Raw genomic sequence first — 10,181 nt, 5'->3', positions numbered from 1 at the left:
CATGGGCGCCGATAATAATGAAGCTGCCAAGCTTTAAACCTACTTCATATCTGCTAACAGACCTTTTTGCAGATACGGAGGCCATTTTGGGCTATTATGGGCTATAATTCTGGTGTATTATGGGATGCCCATATTGCCCTCAAAAAAAATGATTTAGCTTGAAGTAATTTGCTTGCTTCAGGGGATTTAAGTACCTATGCCGGGCACTTAGATTACCTGAGGCACTCTTTATACTGCGCTATTTTCTATGCGGTCCATTTTACAGTCTTTAACCATTAAATGCATTCTAATTAGGAAAACGTGCATCTTTTATTTCCTAGTTTTTTAGTGGCGTGAAGTTTGTTTCCAAAATCGGTCACTTTTTTTATAATTCTCAATATATATTGGTCCCCCTTAGCAAAATCTTGTGAGCAACACATACATAAATTTGAAATTGTCTTTCTCTTTTCTGAGTTCATGTCTGCCTCCTCTTCAAAGCGAGTCTAACTGCGAAGTTTTTCTTTTGAAAATTAGTTTTTATTCATATGTAAAGTAGAACTAATTACCATCACAAAAACTTCGCACTTAGACTCGCTTTGAAGAGGATGCAGACATGAACTTAGAAATGGCCTATTCAGTCCTGAGTTAAAAGATGGTAAACACTTTTCATTCTGAACGACTTGGAATAATTGCTAAGAACGTGAAGTTCTTTTTTTGAGACGACGCTCTCGTAGCCGTCATCCTCGTGGTCTTTTGTTTAAGCTCTGTCCAAACGAAACAGCCAACTGACTGAAGTTGACTCCAAAGCTCCTAGCTTGGATGTATCTGTTGTTCATCTAGTTCTTGAAGATTAACTAGTATTGATTTAACCTCATGTCTGTAACTGGCGGATTGACAACAAGGATTTCCGCGTAAGTCAAGCTTTTTAAGGCGGGAACAGTATTGAAGACTCTTTAAACAATCTAAATGTGAAATATCTGTTGACATGGTCAAGAAAGACATTAACATAAAAAGCAAAAAAAAAAAAAGAGTAAACAAAAATATATATTTCGGAAATCGGTGCTCCAATTTGAATTTCTACTTTGTAAACCAGGTTATGTGAAAAAAATTAATTACGTAGCAGAGGCAGCAACACCGACCGCCATTTCATATTACTAAATCCTGCATTTATGCAGTACACTCCTTTCGCTGATTAAAAGGATCAGAGAGTTAAAAATGGAACCGAGCGAAGACCAGAACAAATGAAAGAGCAAACTAGCGAGAAATTTTCAAAAACTAATCAAGATCTCCAAATAAAATTTAAAAAGAAAATGAATAATTTATAATTGGTCCGTATTGATGCCTTGGCAAAATACAATAAATTAGCGCTTGGGCATACATTTTTTACAGCATGGAAAACGGTTTATACAAGGTAGAACCACCACCAGGTTTGATAATTTAAAATGTTAGGTGTCTGGATGCAGTCACTAGTTTCGACGTTTTTTAAAAAGGATACTGTTGTCTGCGAGAGATAGATCTTCCAGGGTACCAAGTCTTAACGCATTTCTTTTGGTGATACAACAAAGATCATTTTTGCTAGCGTTCAGGATTTTCACGCATTGTAGTAGGTTGCACTCGTCCAATGAAGAGAGTTGATTTTGAGACAGGTTCACTTCTTTCATGAGAACAAGCTGATCCATGTGGGACAAGTATGTCAAATCCTTGGAAGCAAGGCCGACAAATGATGAGATAAGATGATTAATTCCCGGTATCCCAGGCACAAACGGGCACTACGTAAATCAACCGTGTACGCATGTGCAATACAATGCCCTTAAAGGCGATCTGTCACTTATATTTTATACCATAACGTTAATCTCTTTTATTCTTAAGGAAAATTCCTTGTGAAATGGCAGTAGTTTGTGAAGCTTTTTCCTTACTGCTTCATTCATTTTTCATTACCGTCGGTTTTGGTTACAACAAAAAAAAGTGCTTCAATAGCGCGTCTTCTAGTGTCAAAAAGATGTCCTCACTGAGTAACAAAAATTGAATACTCACCATATTGGATAAATCAATAGCCCTGTCTCCCTTCTCCTAAATGCAACAAATTAAGTCAATTAACGTCAAATGTGGAGACATTTTTAAAGGCTACGACTGCCTAATTTTTGTCGAATGAGTTGGTTACATAATTCAGCAAAGGTACACTGCAAAATAATCAAATTTCTTGATCACGCGTTTCTGTTTAGACAAGAAACGTACTCCTAAGAGAGAAAGAGAGCGAGAGGGAAATGGACGCAGTTGGAGCATGCTGCGCTGAGACGAAATAAATTTAGACAGGTTTGCAGTCTAAACGAAAGCAATACAATCATTTCAATAAGTTTTTTCCTCCGAGTGAACTCGTCACTACGTCATATTCGTCACTGTAGAAGCATGACATTCGTCAGAGCTTGATAAGACAAAATGTTTTACAACTACATGGCTTTGATGCAAGGAAGCCATCCCTTAGAGCACAAGAGGTTACTGTTGCATTTCCAGGCAACTGGGTCTAATATTTTTCTTTCTTACAAAATGAGTTTAGCATGATCGTATTCATCAGAAACGAAAAAGACAAAGTTAAGAATTCAGTTACGAACGTTGCTTAAGCAGCAACGAAACAAAAGCCCAGGGATTCGTTTTCCGAAAGTCCTGAAACTTTTCGGGCCCCAAAATTTCCTTTGTATCTCAAGAACGGTGAGAGGTTTAAAGTCACCAAACTTCACAGCTATTCAGTTTTTTTTGTTATCTTGAAAACATACCAAAAGATCATCTTTTTAAAGCAAGCGGATTGCAGTTTCTCAAATTGCTTTTCGGACCCGAAAAGGTTTCGGGACATTCGGGAAACAGGCCCAGGCGGTGCAGTACTCAAGGTCTGCTGTAAAAAAATCAATCATTCAGGCATTCCTTTCGTTACTGCTCACTGACTTTTTACAGTGACGTTCGCATCTGCGAGGATATAAAATTTTAACAAGTTTCTTTCCGCAGACATAGAATGTCTGAATTTGACAGGTGTCTATAAAGCGACATTGTCTACTGATAACCCGCACTTCAAAATATACATTCATTTCATTCAAATGTCCTTTACAAACAGTCTTTTAATATGAAACAGTGTTAACAAAATTCAAACCTTAGAAGAGTGATGCCTTTCGATTACATTTTCTAACTGGAATTTCCTTCCTAAAATGGAGCAAATTGTTGAAAGGCGTTAAAATACACATGTAGGAAATCGTATGAACGCATTTGCTTTATGGGGGGCACTCGTGATGTTTTGACAGTTCTCAAAATGGCACTCGCCTACGTCTCGTGCAATTTGAGAACGTTCAAAACATCACGGTGGAAAAGAAATCAGGAAATGCCGGCACGAACAAGTTTTTATTTATTATATACTCAAAAAAATTACTCCATCGCTGTTTCCATAGCAACTTTCGTACCGCACTCTATAACCTTTTGTATGTAATCCTCATTGACCAATCAGAAACGCGATAGAGCGAGTTTCAATCGAGTGTCGTAAAACCAATCAAAAAGGACGGAGAAAATCCAGTAAACCAATCAAAACTCGAAGTAACTTGACGTAGCCGACACAAAGCGCGGGTAAATGTGCACGCACGAGCCACGATTGGTTTTGGTTTTACTTCTGATTGGTTGAAAAAGTGGCGTGAGAACTTTAAACCAATCACTGAGTAAAGTAAAGCAACACCAAAGTAATTCGCAAATTACTTTCGACACTCAATTGAAAACGGCTCAATTCTGTTGAGGATATAATAAAGACAAATTAACCAGCCGTCCCAACAGACGTAATGCTGGAAAGGTTTGAGTTTACTTTTGCAAATATCACACTTTGAAGCTTCGAGTCCGGCCGTTGTGTCTGTCCGAATCTGATCCAGTAATTTATCAAAGAGTATAAACAGAAAATGGCTTGCAAGACATCATTAGATAGCAGGACACGTCATAACCGATTAATAATAAAAAAGAAACTTATCTTCAGTTAATCAAGTCGTTTACTCACTGAGATCCCTGTAATAGCCTTTCCTGAAACCATCAACTTGAACAAGTTTCTCTAAAAACAAATTCGTTTCTTGTTCATGTTTCAGTGGATCAAGAGCTCGCATAAGTAACACCATGGTTAACATTGTCCCTAAACAAAAAAAAAAAAAAAAAAAAGCAAATGACGTGTCAAATTTTCAATGAAACGCGCCTGCTGACCCCAGAGAGGGCGTTGCTACGTATGTAAAAACATGGGTACAAGCGCGAGAGGTCCAAGAGTACCACAGGGGTCGTACTTACATTTATTGTCTGGCTCTTCTTGTAGTAAAAGTCGACATGAATCGAGTTCTTGTTGAAGAACAGAACAATGAACAGCTGTCAACTCCGCCCTGCCAACAGAAAATCCAACATTCGTTAACACGTTGCAAGATACCGAGAGTGTCGGCAGGGCTAAATTATATTTTCAAGAACCAGCAGCGGTTGCAAATTTTATGCAATTTTAGAACTACCCTTTCGAAGCAGTGCTTGGTGAGAAAGCACCCACTGAAACACGTAAAAAATAGCCTGCGGGCAGGCCGTAGAAAGGAGCGCCGGAGTGTAGGGACACTCCGGCGCTCCTTTCTACGGCCTGCCACGCAGGCTACGTAAAAAACGAAAAACGACAAAATCTACTTGGGGCCTGCAGAAGAAACATAAAAAATTACGAAATGTTTTAGCTGTCTCTTAGAGACAATTGCTTAAATTGTTCAGATAAATGCGAGGATTACTTCTCTCTTTTCTCTATAACCCTCACTTCAAAGATACACAAATTTCAGTCATCGAGTCGTTCACGCGAAAGAATGAGCCCAGCAAATTGACCTGCTCCCAACTGAGTGGCTTCATAGTTCAGTTGGTAGAGCATTGCATCGGCATCCCAAAGGTCATGGGTTCGAATCCTGTTGAAGCTATCAGAGACAATCGCTTTACTTCTCCTGATAGAGCGAGTTTCAATTGAGTGTCGTAAAACCAAAACCAAAGTAATTACTTTGGCCAATGAAAAAGGACTGAGACAATCCCGCAAACCAATCAAAACTCGAAGTAATTTACACGTAGCCGACACAAAGCGCGGGAAAATGTGCACGCGTGAGCCACGATTGGTTTTGGTTTCACTTCTGATTGGTTGAAAAAATGGCGCGAGAACTTTGAACCAATCACTGAGTGAAGTAATCATAAACCAAAGTAATTATCTAATTACTTTCGACACTCAATTGAAAACCGCTCTAAATACGAGGATCAATCAATCAAACGACCTTATTTTAAGAGGGTTGCAAGTGATAGTATGGTGAGCTGACGACTCTGTGGCCCTCTATAAAATAAAACAAAAAATGTACAGGTTAAATAGTTATATAAGGGACCTTAAGATCTACGACGGCGACTTCAACGAATAAGTCACCTCAAAATATCACCTTGCTTTATTATAATTCTGACCTCTGCGATGCTGGTGTAAAGCTCTACCAACTGAACTATGAAGTCACACAGTTCGGAAAAGGTCAATTTGTCAGGCTCGTGTCCACCCCCCACCGACGCAGCACCAGTTTCTTTAAAAACTTTAACAACCAAAAACTTAAGAACCTTTTATCTTTTTTGTCCCCCCAAATCATTCCAAACAATCTGGGGTTTGATCTTCATTAACATAGAATTGGGAATAACTGAACATTCATGATCACATTGAACAGACTTCAAATGAAAAAGTTCTGAGTGTTTTAACGTGGAAAACCTAACAATTCCCTGACATAGATGAGATGAGTTGGTATACCCTAACTGGCACAAAAAGATGCAACATGCACAACAGAACAAAAATCCACCTAAAAAGGTGTGACTCATTTGCAGACGTCCATGCCTCTGATTTACCTGCGTAGAATACACGAAAAGGCATTTCATTAATTACACTAACCACACAAGAACAAATATCACAAAATACACCACAAAAAATTTCATGTTACGCCAAGATTTTTGTTATAGCTAAAACTACGAAATTGCAACACGAAGATGCAAAGACACTGCACTGCCCTACAAAAGAAAGTCAGATTTTGGACAGGAAGGAAACCGCTGCATTGATGTCCTTAGTGTCATCCAGCGCCCGGTTGTTCGAAAGCCGATTAACTTAACTCAGGATTAGCGTAAACTTTGGTTTCATTTTTTCAACTTTTGGGCCAACGTTTCTTTAGCTTATTTCTGCTTTTCTAGATGGACTTCCACTAATGTAAAATTTTACCGAATATCAGCGCTGAACAAATTTTTTGAAGTAGAGAAGTAAATTTTCGTGGTTAATTTTTAATCTGGGATTACCGGGTAGTATTAAACGACTTTTGAACAACCAGGCCCAGAATTCTGGACAAATAACTGGTTTAAAACCCGCAATAACCAGTTTCCATCACGTGTGTGTGAGAGGTCATTGAGGAGATCTGTGTTTCCGACCTGCTAGAGAGAGAAATCAAGGAAACCTCTGCAAAGCAGAGAAGTTAGTTGCCGAATTTCAAGTGTGCATTTTAAGTGGAGGAAGCAAATTACCCTAATCTCCCTCGACACATCATTACAAAAAAAACCACAAGAATCTGATGTCAGCTGTGGCTCAAATTTCTGGTGATGTAGCTCTAGTGCTTGCATTGGAAAAACTAAATAGTCTAGCGTACGAAGGAAAACAAGAAGTAACAAGTGAATTTCAAACCTTCCCGTAATACCACACAGCTTTCCAATTTTCTGTTCATAAACTTCACTGTATATGTTCTTTCAACAGAATCAATGGAAGAACTATGACTGCACTGAAAAATTTAGGATTTGTTAAGGAAAAAACCTGGCCAGTGTTGGATTAACAAAAACAGATTTATTTATTTAAAATTTTTAGTTTTCAGTCGTAACAAGAACAAAACACAAGAGATCTTATTCCGCAGATATCAATACAGTTTTTTGAATATCTGGAAAGTGAAGACTGTAGATAGAAGACTGAAGACCAAAGATTGCAAAGAAAGAATACCACAACAAACAATATATGGCAATTGAGAATACATCATTCCTTTTGTTTATAGTGCCACATTGGTATTTAATGACCACAGGGTCTTTGTTGTCTAACACACTAACACTGGTATATGGAAAACAAAGGCCAAAAATGAAGACTCCCACGCTAGGAAAAGGCAAACTAACAAAATAATACACATCACCCTAGACCCAGTTCTGCTATTTATTACTGGCTTGATATTTTTTTCTGGGGGAGAGGTGGGGGAGTCATCATATTCTTGGTTTACCTCTTCAAAACACCCTTATAATGGCACTGACATCTTAAGTGGTCAGAAGGCTACTGTAGATGTTAAACTATAATGCTTGATCGATTGAATTCAGAGCAAAAAATGGAAAACAATTTATAATAGTAAAAGCAATAATTGCCAAAGACCCTTTTTAACTAGGTTGTTAAAGATCAAAACAGATTAAAAGCTGCTGGCAAAAAAGGATATCCAAACTGTAGATGGATTATTGTTCTGGAAGCAGTTACTCCATTCTCCAGCAACTTCTTGTCCATTAGCAACAACAAAGGGACTTTCCTTGTATACCTAACAAGAACAAATATAAAATTCTACATCTATATACACAACATTGAACAAAAACCCTGACTATAAAACGGATAGTGTCACCCACTTTACATGTAAGTTATGCATTGCTACTTCCAAGGCTCTTCAAAGGTGGCTGATATATTGTCCAGAAATGAAGGCTGGAAAATGGTGTTTGTTTTGAACACAGAAGAGAATACTGTTATCTTTAAAATGAGCATTTTGACCCTCAAAAAATAAAGCAATACTGACCACACTGATCACTGTTTATTCAAATAAAGAATAGGGTGTTTGTAATTTAAATCTCTACAAGACAGTCTGGTTCCTTGTTGAAAGTCGTGAGGCTCATTAAACTTCTTACTCTCTGTGTTATTCTGCCCTTATTTTAGAGATAATTATTATAATCATTATTGGATGAGGTTGAGCATGACAGGGATAATTATCAAGGTCAAAGTTTGTGTGATCTGCCGAATCCGATGGCTGAAGCAGATAACACAAACTGAGGCCATGATAATTATCGCTATCATGCGAAAACCGAATCCAATAATTGTTTTAAATTATGCATATTCTTGAGCTGAATTTGTAAAGACAAGAGGAGTGACTCATCCGTTTCTTTGGATGAGTGGCAAATCAAAGAATGGTTCTGCAGTTGCCAGAGTCTTCTTTCCTCTTCTCTGCTGGTTAGTGTGTTAGGTGACGTCAATTGTGCATGCATAAAACTATTATAATTGTCTGAAGGTATGACGTCAATTCTACATATACATGTATAAAATCTATTGTCTGTAGGTGTGATGTAAGAGAAACAGAGCAAGCAAGAATTAGCTGCATGCTTATAGCCGTTCAAAATTGAGCTAGTGACACCAATGTATGATAATATTCATTATTCAGTAGTTAACATTTTGATGCTAACTTCTTACAATTAGCCATTACTGTAACAGTATTCACAAACTTGTCCAGTTTTCACAAGTTGTTCACATATTTTCACAATTCCTTAAAATTAATAAATAACTTTAAATAACAGTAATGGTAAATACTTTACATTATCATGAATGATATACCAACCTGTATTGGCTGAGAAAATGTTACAATGACTGTTGTTGAAGTTTTGTTCCACTGTACATAAAGGCATGAAATGTACATCAGTGGTCTTGCTGAAAAAGAGGTAAAGAACAGATTGACATCAAATCCAAGAGTGGATTCTAGACAGAGTTCCCAATATTACTTGCGAATTGAGAGGCCTAATAGAGGGGGACATTCTGAGAGTTTTGGTTTTGCAGTTTTGGCTATTTTTTAGATAGTTTTTTTTTGGTTTTTGTGCGAAAAGAATTCGGTTTTTCGGTTCTGGTGTTCTTTGTGGTTTGCAGATTTTTCGCTTTTAGCATCTGGTTTTCGGTTTTTGTAGAAAATACTAGCGGATTTTTGGTTTTGTATCGATTTTTTTTTTGGTCAAATTTTTTTTGTATCCGATCTGTGCTTTTTGGATTTCCCTATTTTGTCCTATTTCGGTTCTGGTTTCTCTTAGATTTCAGCGGCAGTTGATCTCGAATATAGTGTTTTCACTCACGTGATCAGTAACCTTGTTTTTCCTCCGAAACAAAAGAAAACATTTGAGTGATAATAGCCGCGAAACGCCAAAGTTATTGGGAGGAATGCGTGACAAACTAAATGTCACGCATGCCAAATGACACCCAAGTTGGTGATAAGGTTAAACTGGACTTCGGGTGGATGAAGATGAAGAACCCCATGAAGATCTGAACGAGCATGAAGTGATTGAGGAAGCTAGTGACTCTGATGAAGGCCAGCAAGAATTTGATGAAAGTAGTGATGAAGTGCAGATGACAACAATTCCCAGGGCCACTTAGCTTCCTCAGTGCAATCGCATGTTTTAGACCAAGATTAAACATTCCAGTCGAATCTCCAAACTGTTAGGTCCTAGTTATCAAATAGAAATGTTCAATTAGAGATTTTCGATTGAAGTTTCCAGAACTATAGTTTTAAATTGCGATTGCACAATTGCAATTCTAGATAGGACTTGTGAGCACATTCTCCTAAGTTAACTTGGTTCCATTACCAGCTGCTTTTCGGAAAATGAGCCCACTAAGTCTGGCCTCAAGAGAGCGGCAGAAATAAAGCCTATGATTTAAGCAGACAAGTATGCTAGTCAAGTGCTGTTAAATGTCTCCCTAAAATTTCCAATTCAATTTTATTTATTTTCTTTCTTCTCTCCTCTCCTTGAAATGACTGATGAAGTGATCACCTTAATTAACTGGTGATTTATTTTCATCTGTACCAACCTCTTCCCAAAAGCCATCGATGATAGAACCAAGCACTTTGATCATATGGATCAGTAAAGAATGCATTTTGAGCAAGGTCAAATTCTGAAATGTAACAATAAATTATTGTAAAATACAATGAGTCAAATCAACATGAAGCACTTGCCAGCTTCAAAGACTGTGGATTTCAAAAATTGATCACCAATGAGCTACCAAAAAACTGCCTCTGCCTCACTGACACATCAATATCACTGGAATTTATTCAAAGTTAAAAATTGCCCTTAATGAAAATCTTGAAACAGCAGGGTCAAGGAGAAAACTATGTCACAAACCCACCAGATTTAAAGAATGA

At 37.7% G+C, this 10,181-nt stretch overlaps 1 protein-coding gene across 1 annotated transcript in view; it reads right to left on the bottom strand.

The window, feature by feature from the left end:
- Nucleotides 1-290: 290 nt before the first annotated feature.
- Nucleotides 291-10,181, bottom strand: part of LOC138022454 (geranylgeranyl transferase type-2 subunit alpha-like) — an 18,067-nt gene continuing 8,176 nt past the window's right edge. The window contains exons 6-16 of the mRNA XM_068869586.1: nucleotides 9,851-9,934; nucleotides 8,619-8,707; nucleotides 7,464-7,559; nucleotides 6,683-6,785; nucleotides 5,820-5,865; nucleotides 4,276-4,364; nucleotides 3,998-4,126; nucleotides 3,119-3,168; nucleotides 2,014-2,049; nucleotides 1,475-1,679; nucleotides 291-956 (exon numbers count right to left, since the gene is read on the bottom strand). Coding sequence (XP_068725687.1) covers nucleotides 790-956; nucleotides 1,475-1,679; nucleotides 2,014-2,049; nucleotides 3,119-3,168; nucleotides 3,998-4,126; nucleotides 4,276-4,364; nucleotides 5,820-5,865; nucleotides 6,683-6,785; nucleotides 7,464-7,559; nucleotides 8,619-8,707; nucleotides 9,851-9,934 — 1,094 coding nt within the window. The 3' untranslated portion in view covers nucleotides 291-789. The remainder of the gene's footprint in view (nucleotides 957-1,474; nucleotides 1,680-2,013; nucleotides 2,050-3,118; nucleotides 3,169-3,997; nucleotides 4,127-4,275; nucleotides 4,365-5,819; nucleotides 5,866-6,682; nucleotides 6,786-7,463; nucleotides 7,560-8,618; nucleotides 8,708-9,850; nucleotides 9,935-10,181) is intronic.

Source organism: Montipora capricornis, chromosome 10, assembly GCF_036669925.1.
Source record: "Montipora capricornis isolate CH-2021 chromosome 10, ASM3666992v2, whole genome shotgun sequence".
In the NCBI taxonomy this organism is placed as follows: domain Eukaryota; kingdom Metazoa; phylum Cnidaria; class Anthozoa; order Scleractinia; family Acroporidae; genus Montipora; species Montipora capricornis.
Note: the sequence above shows the minus strand (reverse complement) of the source record. Positions and strands in the feature narration are given on the sequence as shown.